At 40.4% G+C, this 27,588-nt stretch overlaps 1 protein-coding gene across 5 annotated transcripts in view; it reads right to left on the bottom strand.

Moving 5' to 3' along the window:
• Positions 1-663: 663 nt before the first annotated feature.
• Positions 664-27,588, bottom strand: part of FARS2 (phenylalanyl-tRNA synthetase 2, mitochondrial) — a 210,384-nt gene continuing 183,459 nt past the window's right edge. For 3 of the 5 annotated variants that reach the window (XM_015854558.1, XM_015854557.2, XM_015854554.2), the window contains one exon: positions 671-981. In XM_015854558.1, coding sequence (XP_015710044.1) covers positions 843-981 — 139 coding nt within the window. In that variant the 3' untranslated portion in view covers positions 671-842. Of the gene's footprint in view, positions 982-27,588 lie in introns of all 5 variants that reach the window. The other 2 variants (XM_015854553.2, XM_015854555.2) reach the window with 1 other exon arrangement.

Here is a 27,588-nt window from a genome sequence, read left to right as displayed (position 1 = left end):
CTGCTAAGTAAGATAGCACGAGAGATCAAGGCAGGTGCATTTCAGGGCACTCTAAGGAAGAGCTCTATTCTGCCATCCTGCCTCATGTAACATCATTCCTTTGACCATGACAGGGAACAGGTTTATATTGCAGTGGTCTGTCTGTCAGAAAAACTGAGATAAGGGATCTCCTCACTTGGGGAAAGTGTACATCTCTGAGAGCGTCGATAAGTGGCTCCCTTAACTTCTGTGGTAGCAGGGACATCCAATAGGAAAGACTCACCAATGGCCCAGCATTTGAAAGCAGCCAAAGTCCAGTCCTAAAGCCCGTTTGGCTTCTTCTATGTAGCAAATGGAAGTGATACCCAAGGACACTGATGGCACAAGAGCCAAACTTCACAAGGTTTACCTCTTGGAAGTTTTCGTGAAGGAAAACCTGCCATTTCTTACTAAAAGAGAGGGAGAGGTGGAAGAATAAAATTGTCTCTGTTTTGCTTCACTCGTTATGCAGACAGAAGATCCTGTCAACACAGAAATAATGCCAACTATTTACTGGAATTTAATGGAACCCAGGGACCAATTAACGACACAGAAAACCACCAGGCAGTGTATTTCTTGTTGTAACAAGAGGGAAATCTCACATTACTGCTGCTCCCCGTTTTCTTAAAATAATGCGCCTCTGTCTTGTCAATTATTTCTTAATAGAAATGTTTATTATCTGGTAATTTCACCATTGCCCACATATCATTTGTTTCATATGCTAGTTTCAGTCACAGAATTCCTCTTTACTGGTACCCTTCATTCTAAAAAAAAGTAAAACAAAAAAAAGGGGGGAAAAATGAGAAAACAACTTCATTAGGGCTTCAGAACCTGCCCTCAACCCCAAGTTCTCGAACTGCTGATTCTTCAATAGCCTGATGGATCCGATGCACCTCGTTCTGTGTTAAAGTCCTCTCCGGGTGACGGTAAACGATACGGTAGCAATGGCTGACCTTCTTTGTCCTACAAAACACAAACCAAAAGAAGACTCATAAATACACGTGCCTACCAATGCAAATACTTGAGGCCGAACACTTACCCTCTGGACCATTTTTTATTTGCTGCCTAATTTTGTTCCTGTTGCTTGAAAATCATCTTAATGCTAAAGTACACAGTCTGGAGAGGCAGGACTGAGCTGAATTTTAATTCTGGCAGAAGACTTTGCTGAAGTCCACCTTATACATCCACTCAGTTTTTCTGCAGGTCTCTCGTTTTGGTACTAACACGGCTGTCTCCTGGGAGCACTGTGCACACGTAGCCCCCTCAGACTGCTGGGGCTGGTGAAGATATAAGGAAAACACTACTCAAACTCAACATGCTGGGAAGCAACGCTGTTAGGTAACACGACGCATCTCAGGCCTCACCTTTCTCCAGCATGGAGGAAGAGTCTCAACACACATCCACAAAAGCAACATTCATTTTTCAACTGAGGTGACACGGGACATTGTCCTCCATCTCCACAGCCAAACTGATGGATGGGAAGAAGCTGGACTCCCAGCAGTCACTGTGAGGTGAGGCAGAGGCCCACAGTCTTCACAGAGCTGCTTGGGATGGCTTCCTTGTGAAAGTTCCCACAAAGGGAACTGCCATCCTCACCCATCATAACGTAACCATAACCATAACAGAAGTTATTTCAAATTAAAGCATTCCTCCATTTCTTTTGTGTTCTTTGAAGACGAAGCAAGTGAAATCTGACTAGTATAAGAAAGGGCACACTGTGTTTCATCAGTTGCTAGCTGACTGCAGTTAACTGTTAAAAGACAGCCAAGAGCTTCCCCAGAGTGCAGGGTAAATGTAGAAAAGTGATTTTCAAGAGAAAAGAGGGAAGTGTAACTGCAGAGAAGGTGTTGCTCTGCTCTGCTCTGCTCCACCACTGCAAAGCAGTTGGGAGGAGAGAACTAGGAGAAATGAGGAAATGGAATAAGAAGGGTTTGGACAGCTGCTACCCAGAGAAATCTGATTAAGAGGAAGGGATAATTAATTGGGCCTCAATAAAAACGATTCTCAAAAAAAGACTACCAAATACCATTACGGCTTGTAACACTTTGACTTTTAATGGCATAACAATCCACCTGAACAAAAACATTTCCAAATGTTTCAGCTCCAGCTGAAAATCTCTTCAGCAGCTGAACAGACATACGCCTGATCCTGAAACTCTACTATATACTGGGAATATCTTCCAGGAAGGAAATCTATTGCTACCATTTAATGTAAAGTAAGAATAAGTTTGCTTAATGTAGTTAAGCTTTGCTAGGGGTAGCTACAGCATAATTCCTTTACTGGTCATGGTTAACTGAAGGTAATGATTTCTCTTGTCCCATGTGTTCATGTAGTTCCCTCCCTTCACCCTAGCGAGCAGCTCATTCACGGGCAAATTAAATAGGCCACAATATGATGCATTAGTCTCCTGTGGGAGCTGAGGAAAACAGCGTCTTCAGGAGGATTTTAAACTAGGAAAGGCCAGATGTCTTACAGGGTAGCACTGGACTGCAGTTCAGAAAGCTGCAAGTGTAGTTAAGCATTGGTATGGCAGATAAAACAGAGACTGAATTAAATGTAATTAATCTAAATGTAATTATAGTCAAACAGCAACATAAATGCTGACACACATGGCTGGCTACACATCACTCGTGGTTGGTATGTTACATTTTTCTTTTAGCTAGGATTATTTGCATATTTATTACTAATTAGAAAGAAGCATAAGTGTTGTTACATAATAATAATTATTATTATCTCAGTAAAAGACAAACTTTTAAGTTTCAGAAAACTGAAGCATTGTTTTCAGGGCACTACCAGATAACTTTTCAAGGCAGATGAGGAAGAATACTCCTTGGACTTTTCCACTTAATACCTGCCCTATCCCCAACTAAAATACTAAGACAATGTGATTAATCACTATCATAAGCTGTGTCTGGAAACAATTATTGTCAGCAAATAATACATTTGCTGATTTTTCTTCTTGCTTTGCATGTTTCCATGTTCTCTGAGGATGCACAGTCACAGCCTATTGTAAAGATAGCTCTGCTGCTGCATAACGAACTCTCTCCTGCATGTCATGCTGCAGCTTGATGATAGAGAAGCAGCAGCTCTCTGTCCTGACCAGCAGAAAAAAAAATGAGGCTAAAACCAAGAACAGCAGCTTCACCAGGTAAAAAAGATACAAAAATAAAAATGAAAAAGAAATAATAAATTCAAAATAGAAGCTTGAGTGCATGGGGCTTTGTTTACCTAAGCTGCAGCTTGCAGTCACGCGGACTCCTTCTCTCCCATTAGGCTTTAGCTGATCTCAGTGTCACAAGTCTCCTCTGCACCAGCCTGCGGCTCTCAGGTAATGAAACGCAGTGAACACAGTGAAGCACTGCTCAAAGGGAAAAGGAAGACAGGGATGTATTCTGAGGCCGCAGGAGGAAACAAGAACACAGTTGGTGAAAAAACACTGAAGTGAAACAATGTCAGAAGTCCTTTCATGTGTTTTTTGGAGGAAACAGCTTTGCCTCGTGATTTGAAGGAATTGGCATGCAGCTGCATTCACGTGCTAGAGAAATGCTCAGTGCCTGGTCAGGTTCCCTGCATGAGGCATCCTGAAGGTCAGTGCCTATGTTTTGCTATTTCAGCCTGGTATCTTTGCGCAGCAAGAAATTAAGGAACCTCGGTCTCGCAGCTGTCTAGTAGAATGATCATGAAAGTGACCTGACACTGGAATTGGAACTAGAATGAAAGGCAAGAAAAAACAATACCCATGTATTAGCTTCGCCAGCATGGTACCAGAAAAACACCTTAAATTTACAGTAGGTAAAACTCTCTGACACTGAACTCTCCAGTCCACAAAAATATGATGTTAAACCCTCAGTGCTGGTGACACAGCAAAAATCCCTACCAACATCCCATGGAATTACTTTAAGGAAAGCCAATAGAAGCTGAATGCATGGCTGTCTATGGTTCAGAATCACACTTGGATACCCAATTCAGATACAGCCACTTACATTTGCTGTCTGAAAAACTATGGGAAGGAAGGCCTCCACAACTGGTAGATTTTGGCCACAGTTCCTGCATGAAACACATTCAAGAGCTATAACCTCTCCTTGAGGAACCTACCCAGCCAAAGCATCTCTCCCCAATTTACTTGAAGCTTGCTTCTTCGTTTTCCTGTCTTAAAAAGATACCAAAGTCTTCAGCATCCAACAGCACAAAGAAGATGAAATTACCTTTTCCTCTTTGTTTCATGCTTTCAGACCACATCCACCACTACTAAAGTAAGTGCAACTGCTAAATGTCATACTATAAATTTTAAATTGACAAATTGCACTCTTTGCTAGGAACCACATCATGGAAAATGGCAAAAGGCTTGTGCTATATACCTTACTGTCAAGGCCAAACAATTCAATTACCATGGTGATATGCATGTAGAATATAGCTGTAATTCTCTGAACAAAGGCCTTTCCCAAAGATGCATTCTCATCTGTCCTTTCAAATGCTAATACTCCATTTCTCTGGAAGAGCGTATTGTATATAAGAGCATATATTTTTAAATGGACTTGTTTTTGTTTTAGCGGATTTTCATGCTAGGGAAAGGCACTAGATCACCTCCAGAAGAAAGAACTGTTTTAAATCCACAGAAAGCAGGGAATGGTCATCTCTGTTGAACAGCTGATACCTGGCAGAAGCATGGTTCAATTTCAAAAACAGTTCAGCTCAACACAACCATTCTGAGATTGTCAATATTACTTGACCACTGCGTTGGCTGTTTTTTTCTTTGTGGTTTTAATTGTAAAAGAGATTGAGAGAGAATGGGACTACAAATAATTGCTATTCTATTTCAAAAACTTGAGACCATAATGGACTTTTTTCTGTCTTCTATATGGACATGGTGAAATCTGTAACCAAATACAAAACCTTGAACCTGTTTGTATTTTTTCATTCTTCCTTTCTTTAATATCAATTCATTTTTAAGCTTATCTCATATTCTTGAAAGAAAGAAAAGGTCAAAAATCTGTTAATAAGAAAGCACTGTACAGGATGTAGTGGCAAAGCACATAAACAACAGCTGCTAGTTAAGTTAATGAAAGCTAGACAAAAAATGCAAGCACTCAAACTTGTTCAGCTTCTAAGTGTCTGAGACACTCATATATTCATAAATAGGATGTAAACCATTTTCAAGTATCTGAACATTTTGTATATATAATGACTTTGCTTTTTCTACCTAAATCTCTCACCTAATTTCTTACATGTCAGAAGAAACAGAGATCACAGAATCATTAAGGTTGGAAAAGACAACTAAGATATCTAGTCCAACTGTCAACACATCACCACCATGACCACTAACCATTTTCCCTAGTACCATATCCACATGGCTCTTGAACACCTCCAGGGATGGTGACACCACCACCTCCATGGGCAGCCTGTGCCAGTGTTTCACTACTCTTTCTGTGAAGAAATGTTTCCAAATATCCAACCTAAACCTTGCCTGGTGCAACTTGAGGCCATTACCTCTTGCTCTATTACAAGTTATCTTGGAGAAGAGGCTGACTTTCACCTCACCACAAGTTCCTTTCAGGTCATTGTAGAGGGCAGTAAGGTCTCATCTGAGCTTTCTCTTCTCCAGACTAAACAAACCCAGTTCCCTCACCCACTCCTCATCAAATCTGTGTTCCAGATCCCTCATTGGCTTTGTTGCCCTTCTATGGACTTGTGCTAGGTCTTTGATAACTTTCTTGTAGTGAGCGGCCTAAACCTGAACAGAGTACTTGTGGTGTGGCCTCACCAGAGCTAAGCACAGGGAGATGATCACCTCCCTGCTCCTGCTGGCTACATTACTTCTGACACAAGACAGGATGCCGTTGGCCTTTATGACCACCTGGGCACACTGGTGGCTTGTTAACATCAGCCAGATGTTAACTAACACCTCAAAATCCTTTTCTTTTGCACAGCTTTCCAGCCACTCTGCCCCAAGCCTGTAGTGATGCATGGGGTTGTTGTGGCCAAAGCATAGGACTCAGTACTTGGTTTTGTTAAAGCTTATACAATTGGCCTCAGCCCAGTGATCCAGTCTATCCAGACCCTTCTGCAGGACCTTCCTATCCCCAGGCAGATGGACACTACTACCAAATCAATGTCATCTGCAAACTTACTGAGGGTGCACTCAGTCCCCTCATACAGATCAGCAATAAAGATATTAAACACAGTCTGTTTCTATTTTACATCCACAGCCTTTCCCTCATCCACAAGGCAATTCACATGGTCACAGAAGATCAAATTAGTCAAGCACGACCTGCCTTCCTTGCACCTAAACCCAGTTATATAATGAAAGGATGTTTCACAAGTATAATCCGAAGTAGGAAGTCTCTTGACTATTAGATGCATTCACTAAAAGCTCAGTGAAACTACTCAACCAATTATTTATCCTTTAGCCCAGCATTTTGGTCCCTATCTAATTTTTTTCATTTCAAGACACCATCATAGTTTGCTGATGAATGCCAGCAAAAGAAGAACCAACATGAGGATGGTGTGGAGCTCTTCCCTCTCAGCTCCAAACCATAAGGGAATCTTGCAAGCAGAACAAGTTACACCATAAAACCTGAAAGGATATTTCCCTGGTGCACTGTTACAGGTGTCTCAGTAATACAATACAGCCAACCCACTTCAGATCCAAGCAAGCACTTCCCACTAAAGAGCCCCAACGCCTCAAAGCACCAAAAGAAATTGAATCTGTCTCATTCAAGGAACAGTGAAACATCACAGTTGTGAAGTATAGGAAGAACAGTGTCATTCTCCATTACACCAAAAGAATATCCAAAGTCTCCTTAGGATAACAAGATAACTGTGACACAAAATTTTGCTGCCATGGAAAGCCAGGAAAACACTGCAAAGCCATAGGCTTTCAGATTGTAGTTAGGCTTTTTATTAGTTTTGTTTTTAATACAGTTCATTGATTCCTTGAAGAAAGTAATACTCAGTGGTTGTACATCAGGTATGAAACCAGTTCTCAAGGGGATGGATTCCAGCACTGGTGCAAACTGTCTGTCCACTCCAGTCTCCCTCTCTTTGGGAAAACCATGTATCAAGTGCAGGTATCAATACTAAGGAGTTGATTCCACACAGATTTAAATCTGGAAGTCAGAGATGTCCCTCTTCTTAAGACAAACTTTGCTCTCTCCAATCACATGAGGCCTCTTCAGTTTCTAAGGGTTCACCATTCCATCTAGTGAGACAGTTCAAAATCCTGCTCTAAATCCAGGCAGATAGATAGGCTAGAGGCTGAGTATCTTCAAGAGTTGCTGACAGCACGGTAACCCTGGAGCATTCGCCATGCCAGAGAGAAACAACTTCATGCACTTTTAATGGAATGGGTCTCTCAACTTACCAAGGCTGAGGCTTTCAGGAATAAAAGAAAACCCTGCAGTGGGCAGCCACATAAAGATCAGAATGTGTGCAAGCTGATGTGGCTCAGAGCATGGTTAAAAAAATACAACAGACTTCTTCAAGGTTACCACTCTAAAAGGACTACACAAGTGGAATAATGATAGGAAAAAGCAAACATTCTGATACTAATACAAACCTAAAGATCCAGTGAAACAACTGCTACCTACTGCAGTAGAAAACAAGAGAAGGTTGTTTGGTAAAATATTTGGGACATTTAATTATGTGCTAAACATAGAAAAATAATTGGAAGCATGAGAGAAAAAGTGATAGTCTCAGCATTGCACAAGATGTAACACCTGTTGTGTATATAGCGAAGAGTTTTATTTAGCTTCTCTTTACCTAGGTTTAATTGTGAAGGTTCAGTGACAAATGCTTTTCACTGTCTAATCGGGTTTTCACCAAAACAAAATGCAAAGGGCAATGCTTTTGTTTTTGTTTACTATTTGATTAATAGAGGCTTAAACACTTGCCAACCCAGCAACCAAAAGAACAAAATAACTTGATTTGGATACCGCGCCTTGTAGGAATTGCTGCCTTGACCTTCTCTCTCTGTGTAGCTCATAAGCCACAGCAAAACTACAATTGCCATGAGAGGCCAAGCCCAAAAATATTTACATCCCCCTGAAACATGGTGAAATGAAGAGAGAGGGTCTGGTCCTGCATCTTCCAAAAGCAGCGTTAGTTCCATCACTGGTCATTAGTCACACAGTATCAACCACAAGTTTCCAACCACTGGCAACCAAAATGTCATCTGGAAGCACTTAAAAGTGACAACTTACCTCAATAATTTGAACAAAACCAACGTGAGAGGTGAATGTGGACTCTTTCAAATGCTATCTAAAATATTTACAGTAAAAATGTTAAATGTGATACCTTTTCAGTTCTTCTGAGTGAAAGATCAAAGAAGAGAAGTATAAATATTTAGCAGTTTTTTCTCCCCCAACTACATGTTAATACTAACGGCTACAAAAAGTATTACTAAAAATAACATTGCTGCCAAATTAAAACACATTTCATAATCGAGAAAAAAGGGAATTTAAATGAGAATTTAGAACAATTCATTCTCCTAAGAAATGACCTCCATAGAACATGAGCAGAAATCGTGGTCCACAAATTCAGGTGGCAGACAAATGTAAGGACTTTTGTTGTAAGTAAGGACTGTATGTTGGCTCAGGTACTTGTGTAGACATCACTGAGACCAGCATGTTTGTCCTCACCACATACAGGAGGTAGGTGCTGAAGTTCCTTTTACATTTAACTAGAGGTGAGGTAAAGAGGGACGTGGCTCTGGACACAGATTGGGAACCTGTATGATTTTTCCAAAGTCACACAGCAAATCAGTGACAGAGGGGGACATGAATGACTGCAGTCACAGACCCTTTCAGTTACCTTGGAAATAAAATGGGCTATGGCAGGAAAAAGCATCTCATCCCATATACAGTGGACACGATAACCAAGTGCTCTGTGTTTGGCAGGTGACAAACTAAATTTAAATACAGAGAAAACAGGAGAGGAAGAAGATGGAACAGAAGAGTTAACAGGAGGACACAAGGGGCTTCAAGATCAAGAGCAGAAGGAGAAAGAAATCACTTGTCCTTTTTGTGCAAAAGCAACAAATTAAAAGCACCTGCAGGCAGTCTGCAGCACTTGAAGGCAACTCAAAAACATTTGTTCATCTGTGTGTGTGAATACAGGGAGTTTCTCAATGGGCTTCTACAGCACATGTAAAGACTAGCGCAAATTCTTCACCTGTTCACACAATTAAGTGCTCTTTATTATTTCGTTCCACTCCATATATGATTTTTCTTACAGAATTGTCAGATTCTATGAGCCTTTATTGGGCTAACTGGTTTTGTTTTGAAGATACAGAAATTCCCCGCTTTCACCCCCCTGAGGGTGGTTTGGTTTCACATAAACAGACACAAGAAACCTGTTTTTATTGCTGTTCTGACAGTTGCTGCCTTTGGAAGACAACTAAGAAGAAGTCCTCAAAGTGAGGATGACCACTGTCCAGCAGACTGAACTACTATTAACACAGAGAAAAGCTATCTGACTGTTAAATAGGTTAAAACAAAAACAAAAACAAAAAATCACCACCAAAACAATAAAAGCAAATGAAAAAACCCCAGACCCTATTACTGGGTCCCATCTGCATGGACAATACACTCACAGCATCATATAAAGCTAAAACTCTTTGTCTTATAGATGAGGCTTGCCTGGTTATTTTGAACAGAAGGGTGGTGGGGAATGTTAGTTGTACTGAAACCAGACAAACTGTAGCAATCAGGTGCATTGGACAGAACTTTTACAGTTGTCAAAATGAGTATTAGTTTGGAAAGCTCTTAACTGATGCTTGGCATCAATATCATTAATATTATGCCCACCCTTTGTGAAAGGACAGAAGAAAGGAAACATGAGTATGATACAGTGCTTGCGCAGTGAATAGCTCCTACAAGATGACAGGAGCATCCCTTGCTAAAACACAATGTGGGCATGAAGACAAATAGGTCAGGGAACAATATTAGATGCTTCATTAGTAAATACTATGAAATTATTGGTCTACTATTCAAGAAAGGAAGGAAAGCCATTGATACATTACTTTAGAAAGTCCAAAATAACATTTTTGCTAAGGCTTCTTAAAAGGCCAGCTGATCCTCTAACTACTGGGAAATAATATCAGCAAAGAAGGGATAAGATTTCAGCCCAGAGTGGGGAATACACAGTGAGCACTAGGCTAAATCAAATGCTCTTAAATCGTCCGAGCCTGATGAACTTTGCTCTAAGATATTTAGAAACAAGTGGAAGACATCCCACAGCTGTCATCAGTTGTCTTTGAGGTCACTTGGAGGTTACCTGGAGGGTAAGTAAGATACTAAATGTTTGTGCTTATTTTTGAAAAGGAAAAAACAACAAACTACCTAAAAAACCAGGGGAGCTCTAGATCAGTTGTTTTTACTTCAAATACCTGGAAAGACTCTGGTGTAGATAATCACCATTGCAATTGTAAGCGCACATCAAGAATATGGTAGTTGATGCCCCAGCAAGTAGCAAACATGATGCACATGTTGGGGTGTATACACAACTTCAGTCTGCTAAACCAGGTAAGAAAAAATAGTCTAGGATGAATATTCCACAAAACACAGAAAAATTTTAAGAAGTTGCAGGTGATGTGAAGAAATGCCAATAAAGATGTTTAAAATTATAATGAATTACATAGAAAATGTTAAAAAGAAAAAAGAAAAACAGTAGATCCAGTTGATAAGATCAGGTAGTACAAAATATGCCTTTGTAAGTGTTTCATCTTGGAGGGGGCTACATAAAGGCAGATGAGCAAACCAGTGATCTACGTGATTGCCACTAAAGGGTGAAACAGCTGGAGTAGCTGACAATAATTTGTTGCTTCTGGAAGCAGTCATCCATAGTTTGTAGCCAAATCTGATGGGTTCTTCTTGTAGGGTTCTTCATCCTGGCTTCTGTATGATGGAATATTTTCATTAATGGAATAGCTGATGCAGAATAAGTGTTTGCTAACCAGCAAATTACATTAAATTGGGTAAAACAGCAAGTGCATCTGGGGACAAGACTAGAACAATCTTGACAAACTGGAGAAGCTGAAGGACAGAATTCAATCAGGACAAGTGCAAGCTTCTGTATTTCGCTAGGAACAACCAGCTGCACAGTGAGAACGAGAAACAACTGGGTATACAGCAGCCCTGTACAGATGACATATGAACCACAAGGAATGACAAGCTGAAGGTGAATCGGTGATGTTGTGCTTTCACCTAAGCAAACATCATTCTAGGATGAAGTACAGGAAGGCAGCCGGATTGACATCCTTCTACTCTACTCAACGCTGCTGCTGGCTCAGCTGAAGTACCCTCAAGAAAGATGTGAAACAACTGGTGGCAGGTCTTCTGGGAGCAATGAGAATGAGCAGATGTCCAGATAACATGAATTATGAGGGAAGACTGAGAGAATGCTGATTGCTCAGCATAAAGAAGAAGGAGCATTAAAGCACCCTTAAAATACATAAAATACACAGTTAGGTAATAATCTGTTCATCAACATTTATAGGAGGCAGGAGAAGAAAGTAATGGGCTCAAACTGCAAAAATGTTCTGCTTGTAAACTCGCTTGGAAAGACGGAGGGGTCATTCACTGCTGGAAATCTTTAAGGACTGGTTACACAAGTGTCTGTCAGAAATGCTATAAGTAGAGCCGATCCTGCTTTGAAGTGGGAGGATGAACTAGGTGGCAATACTCTCCAGTTCTGAGGCATAAAATTCAACAGTCTTTAAAGTGCAGCAAGTTTTCTTGATTAACAAAGACAGCTCCGAACAAATACAAATCATATGTTTGCTTATCCCATTGCATTAAAAGGACACGGAGGCAAAAAGCCTGGAAGGTTCTGGAAGCCAAGCAAGTAGGAAATGCAAATAATGGTTGCTGCATGTGGCAAAAGAGATCTGTTTTACCAGTGTTATATTCCCTGGAAATAAAAGAAACACGGAAAAGCTTCTGTAGGGAACAGAAGAGAGAGAAAAAGACAGACAGAGAGGGAAAAAGGAATCACCTGAAAATGATGTAACCTCTCTAGGCCAGCAACCATTTCATTAGTGTTGTAGCCACTGCTGAAATACAGAAGATACTGAAGCAACACGAGTTATCTTGCAGTGACTAAAGCCAATGGAAAAATAAAACCAGCAAAAGAGTGAAGTCCGCTCCTTATGACAGTAACCCAAAGGGAGAATGTCACTCCTCTGTCTGTCCCTTTGCTTCAGGGCTGAGATGCCTTAGGAAAGCTCTAAGGAACAGTCAGAGAAGATGCTGCATCTCCTTGATACGCTGAACTGAAACTTTCTTTTGTGTGCTCTTCTGATTTCATATCAATAACTTAACCCCCTGCTTTCAGCTATCTGCATTCACTTTGAAGTCCAGGCAGTTTAGAATGAGAAGGATAAAGTCTTGCTTCCAAAAAACAATGTTGCCAGCAAGTCTGTAGGAAATCTGCAACCCATAGGAGATACCAGTTCTTGTATGAAGACCCCAAAAATGACAACTATTCTGAGGATGATGGCCTCGCTACATAGGTGATTAATTTCATGTGTTGTTGCAGGTAGAGAGACTGAAAAATAGAGAGGAAATTACAAAACAATCCCTCGTACCAGTACCAGTACTAGTACCAGGAATACATGTATGTAAGTGCATATATACACTCACAGCCATCGCTCCAAAGTCTTTCACTAACCTTAGCAATTTTGTTTGGACTGGTGAGACCACTGGTTTCACGGCAACCTTGATGTTTACTATAACTTTTTCAAAGATTAAATGTTGATCTCATAAAAGTTCCACTGTAGATGTGTTCTCTTGTTCCTACATGAAATATGAAGTTGCCAGGGAACAAATAAACTATTTATGACTTATGCCTGTACAGTAACAAAGAATGGCTTAATGGGGGCATGTAGCACTTTGAAAGCACTGCAGTCTGTTGTTCCCTGAACTGGAGGCTCTTACACAGCATTTAGGAAGTATATTCTCTTTTCTCCTCAAAATAAGATCAAATTCTTGGCACAATTGTCTAAATCATAGCAGAAAGATTTATACATGCCACAGACTCCTACACACAGTCCCACACGTCTGCTTTACTTGTAGGTAAATCACTGTAGGTTGCAGACTGCTGCACCCAGCCTGCAGCAGCTCCAGATAGATGACTGAAATTAGCTCAGTTACTCTTACATTACGAACTTTAGAGTTACTTAGGAAGACACTGATATTTATTATACATAAGATGCAGCAATTTGGTGGCTTGACCTCAAACTCCATCATCTCTGCTAGTACATCTTCCTCATGTGAATCCTGGCAACAAACAGAAGAGACTGTCCACCAGCAGGTAGCCAGCTACCCAAACAGTCACCTTGCCAGCTGTCACCACACTTAAAATCAGCAGCTTGCTTTCTACTTTGCCTAATTCTTGTGATATCCAGCCAGCATGGCTGGCGTTCAAACACAGCAGTAGCACTGTGTTTTGAAACACAGTACCAAAGAATATGAAAATCATTAGGCGTGGATACTGCTGAGATTGCTGCATTGTTACTCAAGCTCCCCTCTGAACTGTCTCCAACTACTATGTCTCTGCACTGTGCTCACATATATGCACAAATTCTTCTCCCCAGCCCATGATACCTCTCTGCAGAAACAGCTGGACAAACACTGGTGCTGGATGCGTAGAGTCACTGAGAGAACACAGCAGCTTAAAAAGATGACAGAGGAAACTCTGTAGCTGTTAAAAAGATGTAGACCACAATAACCCTGTGATATTTTTGCACTGTCATTGCTACCTGCAGTGAAGAACCAGAGAGACACCATGTAGATTATGGTGCACGGACATCGTAGATTCCTCTCCTCAAACCCAAGCGCTTTTTATGTGCGAGATCTAATCATCATAACACTTGATGCTATTGTGATTTTGCATTAGCATACACAGAAGGAAATGTCATCTCCCCTTTCACTTGCACAAATCTACCAGAGGAGTCAGAGTATCAGTATGAAGGACAAGGGATTTGAACAGTTACATGACAGTCAAAACACCTACAATCACTTCCAAGATGGAATAGAGCTTACTTATACTGCTAGCACACCTGCACAGAAAGGGACAAGGTTGGTCTCTCAGATCCCAAGAGAGACTGGTTCTCATTTTATATATCCAACAGCACATCACAGGAACTCCACAAGAGTTAATGGGGTAAAAGCAATGAAAAAACCTGAATCAGTCTCTGCATTCACCTACAAAGCTCACTCTTAGATCCATACTGTGTTGCATCAATCTTCATATATTTAATTAATTAATTTATTTATTTTAAGCTTGAGCCTTTATCTATTTTCTTTTCACCGAATACTGGGTGACTATTGCAATAGCACATGAGTGAGTCAATAAAACTGAGGTTTCACATTTATCAACTGGGCTGTTTGCACAAATCCTGCTGCCCTGCTTCTCAGATTTGCCCTACTGCTCTCAACCAGCACATCTGTCCGTGTGTGTCTGAGTGGCTGCGTGAGAGCTGATGTGACTTGAAAATGAACCGGTAGAAAAAAAGAAAGACACAGATTCCCAGTCTGGTTCACTGAATGGCCATACCAATCCTTGTAGCAGCATAGTGCAGGGGGTGAGAACTGCACAATCCTTATGCTGCTAAGACAAATGCATGTGGAAATAGTTGGTAAATCCACATCATCACTAAAATACATTCATTTATGAAGATTACGTAAAAACATTATGTCCAAAATGGGACTCTTACAAGTCTTACAAGAGTAAGGAAAAGACATGTCCGGCTGTCCCCAAACTCTGCTAAGTGCAGTATCCTGGCCTATTCCCATTGAAGGCAATGGAATGGCATCTCCTTTATGCCAACTAAGGATTTAGCTGACGTTTTACAAAACAAGAGGGATGGCTCCCTGGATAGCAGTGTTTAAAACTGATGAGCAGAAGCAGTCAGTCGGATCCTCTTCTTAAAACTTAATACACCAGTTTGGTTAGGAAACAACTATGTTCAAGACTGCATGAGCAGAGGTAGGCAAATACAACTATGCCAGTTGAGCTTTGCAACAGTGTGAACTCATTTGCCACCATTTAAGACTGAGGTCAATAGCTTAGGCAGACCTTACAAAACTAGGAGCTTTCCTAGGGCCCCTCCTTGAGCACAAGTTTAATTTATGTAGGCAAAATTCTCCCTTCTTGTTAATGTAATACAAGTCCTGCAAAGCCTTACTTCTACTTGCAAGCTTTATTTTTTGGTACATCATCAAATACAGCAGCACTAAGAGACTGCTTTCATTAAAGATTAATTGGTTCACAATCACTGCCTATAACTGTTTCTCTATATTGTGAGACATCACCCCAGGCTGACTGTATGACTTTCACAAATTAAGAAGTGGAGCTGGAAGTAGGTGTTGGGATTGAGAGAAATAACCGTGAATCACTCATTTGCTGACTGAAGGCATAGATGCCTTTAATGAAGAGTTACATGGAGGATACAAGATAATAAGTGGGACTGTTATGAAACTTAACCATAAGATACTTTGAGTAATGATCTACAAAGCTGCTAACTGGATTCAGTATGTTTTTGAGTCATTACCATATAGGACTGGGTTGCTCCGAATGGTATATGAAATCCATATGGCTAGAGACAGTAAATGACTTACTTTTGGTTAGAGAAGAAGATGGAAATGAGCACACATTTACATGGATCTTCAAAAATAAGAAATGGGTAATAGAAAAGTAATCAGCTGTGGTTACGTACCATCCGTACCAACAGAACTTTATCATTTAACTGTTAATTACAGATGTCCTGTGACTGAGAACTAGTAGGAAAGAAATTAGCATGAATTTTCAATGTTTGGGGAAAATACATAGTTGGTTCACTGGACTGATGTATCTGCTACGACATAACTCAAAATAAAATGAGGACAAGGTAGAAGGATGCTGGGTATAAATATAAATCACTGATCTTTCCCCTCTTCGAACATTTTCATGTTCAAAATGAGATGCTAAATGAGCCGAGCACTTAACACAAAAAAGAGCGAATTACAAACCCACCAGTATGGCTATAATTCATTCTGAAGTAATTATTCCAGCAAAGACCAAGGCTGAGCTAGTCAGACAACTCTATTATCTTTCACCTGAAGAAAGTGTGATTAGTGGAGGAAATGTCACATTTACACTTAAAAACTGTTTCAAAGATGACTTGTATCTTTTGGCACAACTCAGCCATCTTAAAAATATTGTGAGAAGCGGAGACAGCAAAGAGAACTCCTTTTTTTAATTTTTTTTTATGATTTCTCACCCTTGCATTCAGCCACCAACTTTAGCCCAAACATTCAGTATCTCAGCGCTTGGCACATCTCAGGCATCAGCACTGAGCTGCTGTCAGCTGATCCTTGGGGATGCAGCATTGGCTCTCCTGGAGATGAAGGCTCCCAGCACAGAGTCTGTGCAGCACAGAGCAGCAGGGCAAAGAGAAACTGTGTCTTCTTCACTACCTGGAAATGCTGCACAAATCATAGAAACGTAGGACAGACCTGATGAGGATTCACCGTTCCACTTCTCTGCTGAGTCTGCACTTGGCTCTTCTCTTTCAGCTTCATATCAAATTTGATGTGGCATCTACTTTTCCCTCCAGACCTTGTAAGAACCCTTGATAAAAAGTACATTTTTTCCTCCACTATAAATCTCAAATAGAGCACCAGAAAACACTGACTTTATCTAGATGACCTTCATCAGACTGGTGCTGAAATTCTGATAGCAAATGATCACAACAGCTACATGAGACTTAGAAGTACAAAAACTACCTGCATCACTGCATAGTGACATCCCGGCTCCAATTGTTGCATGGCTTGCAAAGGTCAAGGCTAAGAGGATGACTGGACCAGGCTAAAATCAGAGGCATTTTTGTTTTGTTTCAATCAAGAAATGAACCAAATAAACTTATGCCTTTTTGAAAACTTCCCATCTAGTGTTATAAACTCAAATATACACACGTGCTATCTGTGATGTTCACTAGCTTTGCCCTTTCTATTCAGGATAAGCACATCTGCACTAACCTGCTTTCTCCAGTGAGCAGAGGCTGGAAAAAAACTTGGTTGTAAGTCTTGGAAAGCATCAGTGAAAGCAGGTTTAAAGAAGCAGTGTATAGACAGAAAGAAATACCTGTCTTTTGCTTGAAAGCAGGAATAATGTCTGACAAGTTACAGACAACGCTAAAATGAAACTTAAGTGTACTCACAGATTGCGATACTTGAATTACAGTTACAGTGAATTACTGAGCAACCATTCATCAGTTTGACTGCTGAAACTATGTCCATGCTTCTGGCCATACCAGCAATACAGCAAAACGTACTGTCTTCAACTGCTCCAATAAAGAATATTTAAGAATGCGCACACTTTAAGACTATGCAGATAAGCAGAGGTGGCAATTCATTCAGCTACAAAAATGGGATCGATTCCAGTTAACTTATTTATACTTGTCTGGCCTGCTTAAGCTAATATGTTCATCTCTGACAAACGTCAGACATCTCTGAATATGGCAGGATATCAGAAGGGAAAGCGGGGCTGGGAAGTACAGTGAGTGACAAGGACTTGCTGACAGTCATTAAAAGAACCATTTAACATGTGAAGAGAAATACAGGCACTTCACTTAGCCTTCCTAAATGAAGCTCAGTAGATGCCCCCATCCAAAGTAAGTGTTCTGAAATCTTTGGGGGACACAACATACCGATCTGACATACCTGGATCTTGTAAACAAGACCACCTCTGTGCATATCAGTGGTCCTGCTCCAGGGCTGCTGGAGACAGCATCACAGACTCCTGCAGGAGACAGCATCACTTCCAGTAGTAATCTGGCAGTGCAGATAAAGTTCCTGCTATGAAGCTCGGAAACAAAGGAGGGCAAAACCTTGTGTATAAATGCATGACAACATTTACTGAAGTACTATCTGAACTGCTTATGTCTTATAAGGAATAAAACAGCCTATTATGAAGCATCTGAGTGGCCTAAATGGACAAGAGAGTGAGGACTGGCATTTGATATCTCAGCCTCAAACCTGATAGGTAAAAACAGCCTATTTCCTTCCATTTATCACAGTTATGATGGTGAGAAAACACTACGTCCGAACACAGATCTGATTAGCCTAAATGGTAATCTTTAATGTGGTAATGGCTGCAAAAGTTACCTGCAATGTGGAAAGGAAGTAACCTACTATGTTTGTATGAAAAGAACAGCCTCTGGGTGAAGGCAAAATAGAGACAACAATGAAATGGTTCATAGAATCAATCAATGCTCAGGCTGGAAAAGACCTTCGAGATCATCAAGTCCAACAACAACCTGACCATCCTACCCTAACTCTAACAACCCTTTTTTGCTTTGGAAGTTTGTCTGGTTGAAGGTATAAGGTACTTTGATTAATTAGTGTTTCCTTTCAGAAATGCAGTAGCCATCAAATAATCATAAAAGAGAGACACAATTAAACAACTGTTCGAAGGTGAGTGTGGAGATGCCCACACACAGTGCATCTACCCTGCTTCCTGGGCAAGTCTGTGAATCACTCCAAGTTCTGGGCTGCTGTGTTAAGACTGCTCCCTGTCCTTGCTCTAGCTCATGTACAGACTTCCCAAAAGCAGGGCTAGACTTTGATTTATATTTTCCCATTTACATTTAGAAGACTTTCAGAGACACAACTGAGATTTTCCAAAGCTGAGTCCTGTCATATTTATAAGAGCACAAAGAATCCATGTAAGCACTGGAATCAAATTTGGGAAAAACAAAGACATATCTCAGTTAAGCTTTAATATACGTAGATCTCTTTACTGTAAAGCAAAGTACGTATAATTGGAAAGGTGGAAATACAGTTCTAAATGACAGGCAATTCTGTGTTATTTAGTACATAAGCTCTAAATACAACTATGTATTGTTATATTCAACAGTGCAGCACTCAAATAAGAGTTCAGAAATAGAAGTACTTACAATATTTTTGTGTTAGCTGAAAATTGCCAATAATTTTTCTTGCAAAAACAGTTTCCATGCACTCTGAGTATTCCTCTGAGACAGAAATACTTTGGCTGTGAAAATTATCCATTTTACAAGTGTCAAACTATTTTTAAACCCTACTCTTCCTTGGGTTCATCTATGTTTAGAAGAGCAGTAATTTATTTGTGAAACTCCTCGAAGAGGAGAATTTGGAAAGGAAAGGTAGGTGGGAAGCGAAATAAAAGCCCACTAAGTATTCTCTAGAGGGGAAGGTTACTAAGCACTGAATTCTGACATTTCATATAAAACAAGCATCACCTTACTTCAGCATGGTTTTGCTGAAGTCAATGAGATGCTCAGTACTAGCACGAAAAGCAGGACCAAAATGTGATGCTGACATCCAGAATATGGAGGGGAGCAGGAGACTCAGGCAAGTGCCACATCCACCTGTCCCTTTACATAACACACTGCACGATCACAGGGAAAATTCAAAGAAGGTGTAGGTAGAAGTGCATATTCACGGACTTCATCTTAGAGAAAAAAGGAACTGTTCCACAGCGCTTGAAGGTGGAGCTGGGTAAAAGGGAGTTGTGGGATGGCATGAAAAGATGTTGCCTGAAGCACTGCCTGAAGCCGGTAAACAGCATGTGTTCAAGTCTTTACTTGAAAGCAGATCCAAGATCTTGGAGTCTTGGACCAGGGTTCTTCCCTAACCAGCAGAGAAGCACTGGGCACTACTGTAAGTCTCTCTTTGCTGTCAGTGGAGGGGTGACTGACAGATTACAAAAGCTGCAAGCCCACCAGGCTTCACTACTTCCGTGAACCTTTTTCTTTTTGGTGCACTAGGAGAGGAGACAGCCTTGCAGCATTCCTCTTCCTCCTTTATAGCGAGATAGTGCTGTAGGCAGCATCCTTTTTTAATGAGGAATTAAACGTTTGGAAGGTGCAAAAAATACTACAGGATCAACGCCTTAAAGACAACTAATACATCTTCTTCCTATCATCCTAAGGAACTTCTATTTTGTTAATGGGAGACTTCTGTAGCTATGACACTATATCTGGATATAAAACAAGCAAGGTGAACTTCAAAACATTTGAATGACTCCAGCTACCCTTATTATAGGCACACATGTCAAATGTGGGTACTGTGGGACACATTAAGAATTCCTGCCTGCATAACGTGTTTCCTGCAGCCCAGAAAGAAAATATTCTATTAGTGCAATACAAGCCCAAGTTCATGTTTAAAGCAAGACCTGCTGATCCCAATTGGATAAAGCAGTAAGATTTTCATTACACGGAGGAAAGAGGAAGGAATTACTTGTCAGATATGTCTCTGGAAAATTTGCTTACAGGAACATGTCTGTGTGTATAGAGCAAGGGCCTATTTTTGGGAAAAGGTTGTCCCCGTGAAAGTTTCATACATCTGTTTTGATTAACTGCCCTGGAGATTTCCTGTATTGGTTTTTCTGAAGAGGAGTCTGCACAAAGCACTGCAGAGCTTTCCATTCTGTGCAGGCTGTTAACTCTACTGGAAAAAGACAAGCACTAAATGAACATTTTAATGTTACTCAAGACACAGTTGAGATTAGGGCAGCAAGGAAGGCAGAAACAGACATTTCAGAGAGCCCACAGCTCCCTCTTCAAAGGCACAAAGTAAAATGAAAAATGGAAGAGCCACTCCTGCTGAGTTCTACTGTAACATGAACTGCAGCTCTTCTGCTGGTGCCTAACCAGGCAGGGAAGCACAGATGAAAGCAAACAGACCTGGTGTCAAAAGACAGAAGAAAACTTCTTACATGGTGACTTGGCCAGCTCTCAGCCTGCAATAAGACTTAACTGTCTTCCTTCCACCTGAAAAACTGTCAAAATCCCAAGCCAGGATTTAAGCTCTGGCCTTCTAGGAATAAGTCCAGTGTCCTTGCACACATGTGGTGCCACAGGGACATTTATAGAAGCCCGGTCTCAAGACAGGAGTAAATACATCTTACAGTTACATCTTCTTTGCAGGAGATTCCTTCAGCCAAGTAGCCACAACCCTCCCATTCATCACAGGCAAAGGTTAAATGCTCACAGACAGCATTGATTTCCACTTTCTGTGTCCTTCCTTCAACTAGCTCTCTAACAGGCTGTTTCACAATGTTCACTTTGCAAAGACTATTTGTTTGTTTTAAAAGATCACCAGGAAGGCCTCTCCTCTCAGCTGCATAGACAGAAGGGAAATGGAATGTCAATGGAATGTAAATCAGGGCACAACCTTCCACTCTTCAGATCTTCCACTTCAGCCTCTGTGAATAGGACCTTACTTACACGGATGTGCAGCACTTGAACACTGTTCCTTTTGCCTGCCATCTACCCTGATGCTGTTATATGGGTCCTAGTGACAAAACCTTCCTATTTCACCATGCAAGGAAACACAGGGGCCATGAAACAAAGCTTAACTGCTGGCCAGGATTCTTCTGCTAATTCATACAGTTTTTAATTCCATGCCCTTTAGGTCTATCATAAATATTACCCCTGGTAAGTTGGAGCAAGAATTAAGCTAATATTGAAGGAATCTGTCAGACGACTTATTTATTGTTCTAATTTTATGACTGCCTTGATGTAAATTCTATCAGACATTGGCTGGATCTAAACAGAAATCACTAAATCACCCTATGCACTAATTCAATAGAAAAGCAGAAAAAGTACTATATTAAGTATGCTACAAATGAAGTTGTTAAATCATTCATTGCTCGCCAGTTTTGAAATGCTTTTTGTTGAGTAACTAATAAAACTAAAAAAAACATCTACTATTAGAATATATATTTTCCAGGACATTTACTATGTCACATGTTGGACTTACCTTCTGCACAATGGAGGTATTCATCTATCAGCACTTACAGGTACGTTAGAGCTTACCTAACCTCGTCCATGCTGCATGTCTTTGTGAAACACTTAGCTGATGAAATACAATTATATTTGTATTCAGGAAGGACTTACTTTGAGTGAGTGTGGAATTTACTTTTCCTTGGGACACACTGCATAAGAATCTGATCCGTTCCTTGTGCTCACTTATATCTCCATCTAGGTTCACAAAAAGGGGAACCTATGCAGCCGCACACAAGATCAGATCCAAAGATGGACCTGGTAACCTGTTGGGCGGTTTCACTTAACTGTGATTTAATACAATAAAAAACACTAATGTTTTCATTTGTAAATCAGAAATACCACTCATCTAGGAGAAAGTTTACTTTGCAAAGATGCAATCGTGCCATTTCAAATATGTTTATTGAATCCAATTAAAGATGATATTTCTGATTAGCCTGGTCATTATCTGATGAACCCAACAAGGAGCAAAGGGGTAAAGAAGGAACAGAGACAAGACTGCAGGCCGTATTTTAAATGCTGAGGTGCTAAAGGCATTGATATTAAGAATGCCCTTTTGATGAGGTCAGTGTATATGAAAACTCTGCAGTCACATTTACGCTCTAGTCAACGCTGAACTGCATCAGTATCATTTAATCTCTGGGGGAAAAGTCTCTTCCGTTGATCATTTCCATGACTGAAATAACACCATATTAATACACATCAGAGAGAAAGATTAAAAACATTCAAAATGCTAGAAATTCTTTCATAAGTCTCTTTTTGATGTGTGACATAGAAACAGTGGCAAATCCTTGTTCCAGCTGGACCAAGGAGAACACCCAACAGGAGATTCAACTTTCATCTTTAAAGAAGTGGAAAAAAAGAGGGGGAAAAGGCACCTAGAAATTTTATCTCTGTAATCAAATGAGGAAAACTGATTTGTGATCTATTAATACCTTTGTCCTGCTGGAGGGAGGATAAAAAAAGTTTTTGAAGATATTTCAAAACTTCTCTTTTTCTGTTGCACTGGGGATGGTGCTTTCCAACTTCACTGGCAGTCCCCTTAGGGAAAAAAGGAAAGCTCAGCTTATGTCCTTGATGGCATGCTGCTCTCAGAAGGAAGGGACAGTGCAGGAATCCAGTCTAAGAATACAGACTCAGATTTGGGTTTGCCGACCACTTTATCAGGCCTAGATCAGGATGCTCAGGGCCCCATCCAACCTGGCCTTGAACACCTCTAGGGATGGGGCATCCTTTTGAACAAGGGGTTCTAATTGCATTGATGTTCTTTCTACCTTTGCAAATCAGTAAGTATGAGCACACAGCCAGCCTTCTCTGCATTATTCATTGTTTTTACATTCCTTATCATACCACCTATCATCTGTTTCCTCCCCACCCTAAGCAATTCGAATACATTTCATTCATCCTGACGTCTTGTACATTTTCACATCTCAGACAACTTGTACTGCCTGGATATTTTTTTTTCCTGATGTTTTTCAAGATACAAGAACGAGATATGAACATATCTTACCATAGAGGGGACATGTCCTCCATTTATACAATAGAATCATAATATTTACAGCCACAAACAACCATGTTTCATGCCAACTCAATACTTCATTTCATTCAATGCGAAAAAGGAACAATCAAATGGATAGGAAATTAAATTGAATCTCAGGATATATGACTTCATCTTCAGTTGAGCAACAGTCATCCTTAAAGACCGCCATTAAGTTGAAAAGACTGCTCTCTCCTGCAGGAGAGAGCAGTTCTTCAGAACTACCTACACATGCAAGCAATTGCAGTTTTATGTAGCACCCATTTTTATGCTAAATCCTACTTCCCAGGTCATCAGTAGCAATTTGTTCCTAGAGTTAATAAGTACATTTAGAATTCATCAGTATCTGGAGAATCACGAAATATTCCTTTCTGATATGCAGCATCACACTTCAGTCATGTTCCCCAAAATATTTTATTGTTGCCAATGTTCTTCTCTGCAATGAGTTTAGCTCCTTCTAGAATAAGGTTTAAGGACTTGCAGATTGCAGTGGAGCTGAATTTCACAAGGGATTATATTTTCTCATTTTCAGTATATGCACTTTATTCATCCTGAAATTCCTTCAAAAATCCTGGCAATTTGCTGCAATTTGAAAGCTTGTATTTGCTCCAACATCTTTCCTTCTCAAACATGTTTAAGCTTTATTACTCCTCCTAGAGCCACTATTTGCAGGTGTCCTTCTGAGAGATGGCATATCCACACTACTGACAGTGGGATAATACAGAGATTTCTGCTCCAGCATTATTAGACTTTGGCTTAGAACAGAAGTAATCCAACTGCAACAGCACAGTGTTCAGCTTAAGACAATTTATACTACTTTGCAGGTAGAACAACCTACACATACTACAGTCTTTGGTGGCTAGGCTTGAACAAAGGACTCATTTAAAACTGGCTGAAACGCCAAAGGAACTGAATCTCCCATGAGCAAATCAGTTTAACTCTTCCCAAATAGCCAAGGCATCCTTAATGACTCCCTGCTTACAAAAATTCAGTGGGTTTCTGTACTCTCAACTGTCTTACTAGCACTGTTTGTGCATATTCATTTGTTCAAAGTCCCCGTCACACTCTCCATTCTGTCAGCAGAGACCATGGATGAAACATCAGTGCGGGGCAGGAAAAGTGTTCACACTCATGTTGGTACTGCCTCTCACAGCTTTCCCCACCATTAATGGGGTGTACGAAGACACGGGCATCATAGACACCCCCAGAGCCCTGCAATAGGCTGGTACCAAAGGTGGAACCAGAAACCTGATTATTTCCAGTCCTGCAGCCTGCTGCCCTCAGCAGCATGGCTATTTGCAGTTGGGTTGCCCTGCAGCAACAGACTACCTCAATCAGGTGATCACCAAGAATCCTTGGAGCTCAGGAGGAGCAAGCCACAGTTACAGGGAGACGCAATGTTCATTAATGCAGAAGCTACAACTTCCATTGGGCCTGAGGAAATTTAGCCTTGCAATATTTTATTCTATTTGTAGAAGCCAGCGTGATTCAGCCTCTTCTATAAAAGCAAGACGACTATGCTTTTGAAGACAATACACGACATCTCTTCAGGTAAATGTTAAAAATGGACCAAGCTGGCACCTGCAGGCCAAACTCTGCAGTTTCTTCAAAATTCAGGAATACTAAAGTATGTCACACACAGCTGCTGTAACTCCCCAGGCTGGCACTTAGTCATCAGTCAAAGCTACTCTCACAGCACAGAAGTAGATTTCTTTCTTTCTCCTCCCTTGCTCTTTAACGTTATTGAAATAAAAATAGATGGAATGTGATTTTTCACATCTGATGTTGTGTCCTTGTCTAAGCACCAAACTTTGGCTTCCCTCAGTTTAGAAGATGTGCCTTCTGTAACAAACACACTACATCTGTGTTGGAGCTTTCTTTCCAGTACGTGAAAGGGAGCTTATAAGCAGAAAGGGGACTGACTTTTTCTGATCGTGATAGACAAGGGGGAATAGCTTTAAATGATAAGTGCTGAGATTTAGGTGGGATGTTAGGAGGAAATTTTTCACTGAGTGTGGTGAGGCACAGCTGCCCAGAGAATCTGTGGGTGCCCCATTCCTTTAGGCTCAAGGACAGGTTGGATGGGGTTGGAGCTGGATGGACTTTGAGATCCCTTCCAACCCAAACCATTCTATGATTCTATTATTCTTTCTTCATAATTCAAGCTGAAGTTAGCAATTATTATGGCCTGCTCACCTACTCATAACCTACTTCATGTCACCACAGCAGAAGCTCCATTCACACTCTTTATTTGTTTTATCAATTAGCTTCAAATTCTTTTGCCTATAATTGTTTTGAGCAAGTCACTTATTCTTCCACAGTTACACGCTTAAATTTAATAAATTATCCTCCTGCCAAATCTTTCACAGTGCAGGGGAGATGCTGGGAGACACAGAAGTCTCTTGCCTGTCCTGCAAGGTATGCAGCTTTATTACTAATAACATGGAATGTGATAGGTTTTGTTGGAAAAATCCATGTAACACTGCCTAACGATGAGGATGGATACAGCTTTCAGGAAGAGAGCTGAGAGCTTCAAAACACCAGGACTGCTTTCTAGGCCCAGATGCACCGAAATGTGTGAGAGCCTCTGGCTGAGCTCAGAAACACAAATAGCATCACTGATTAAAGCTCAGGGTAAAGGCACTTCAAAAAACTTTACTGAAAATGTCAAATGTCATCATTCCTTGACTACATCATTTGCTTATAAGCAAGTAAGGCATGTAGTTCAGCTACCTGTAATGAATCTGCTCAAAACAAGTACATCAAACAGGAAAATCCCTTGGCTCATATGCTATTTACTAACTCAAAATCTTGATCAATTCTGTAGTGACAAAAAAGACTTCAGGCAGCTTTTTAAGAAATTAATGTCACTTTTTGAGAAAATGTGGTGTTTATGATCGTTTGGAAATCATAACACCAAAATAAATAAATATTTAAATAAAGCTATGGCTTATGTAAAAATTAGGTCAGGAGTAGTATTTAGGAATCATAAATAAATAAATAGATAGATAGATAGATAGATAGATAGATAGATAGATAGATACCTAATACTGAGAAAAGTAGAAATTTGCTCTCATCTTTTTTGGATTTCCTTCTTTGCACAAGACCCAGGAGATGTGGACCCATGTGAATGGGAACAAGCTTTACATGACTCCCCATGATCTGAAAACACCATGTTTTATTCAGCTGTAATAAACACTAGCAATATTAATGTTTTGCCTGGTAAGAGACATTTACAATTCTACAAGGATTTTGTGAAATCTTCTCACTCTTGCCTAACCAGTGATGCTGAACATTCTATCTCAAAAATGCATTACTTTGGATTTCTTAAGCTTCCTTCATAGCCAATGAGTTTCTCCTCTTCTTTGTTGCTGGCTTAAATCATGAATTTAATGTAGGCTAGATACTACACTGACATGCTTCAATTTAACTTTACAGGTATGAATAACTAGCTATCATTTTGAGGTACTTTGTGATATGGGAAGGGATCCCAATTCAGCTGAAGAGCCATCCAAAAACATGCAAACAAATACTTGGTAAAAGGTATGCAGAATGAATGCGTGATGGCCAATTGCATGATGTGAAGTCTTGGTCCACGTGGGGCTAGTACGCAAAGCCTGAGGCCTAGTGAGATCCCACAGGAACACGTGGAGAACATTCAACTCCCTGAGAATGAATAGCTCAACAAATGAGTTATTAAGAACTTAACTACATAAGTCCCAAGAGAAACCCACTGCAGCTTTTAAAAAATGGATTTGAAATTGCTCCTTTAAATGGAAAACATACTAATTACCAATACTGCAGGACCTCCCTAGATTAAGAGAATATTACCGAGGGTCACTGGAAAGTTTGTATTCCAAGAAGCCTGAGACAGCACCACTGAAAGAAGAATCCATCCTGCCTTCAGAAGAAAGGATCAAACTTTGACCAGCACCCACTGAAACAATCCACCAAAACCTGCCAAGTTCATACTGACCCTATTAAAATCAATGAGGCATCTGGATGAGGAGCAACGAGATATGGTTTAATGGCCTGTGGTAGCAATGGTAATGGGAGGACAGTTGGACTAGATAACCTTGTAGGTCCTTTCAAACCTTGTGATTCTATGATTCTATGATTCTATCAATGTTTTGACCACAAAAGTTCAAGCAGCTCAGGAGCCAGATTAACCTCCCTTGTTCTGGAATAGGTGCTTCTTGGCCAAGCCAGTCCACTTGGATTACTGCTGGGT

The sequence above is a fragment of the Coturnix japonica genome, chromosome 2 (genome assembly GCF_001577835.2).
Source record: "Coturnix japonica isolate 7356 chromosome 2, Coturnix japonica 2.1, whole genome shotgun sequence".
Lineage (NCBI taxonomy): Eukaryota > Metazoa > Chordata > Aves > Galliformes > Phasianidae > Coturnix > Coturnix japonica.
This window is presented reverse-complemented; position numbering and strand designations above follow the sequence as displayed.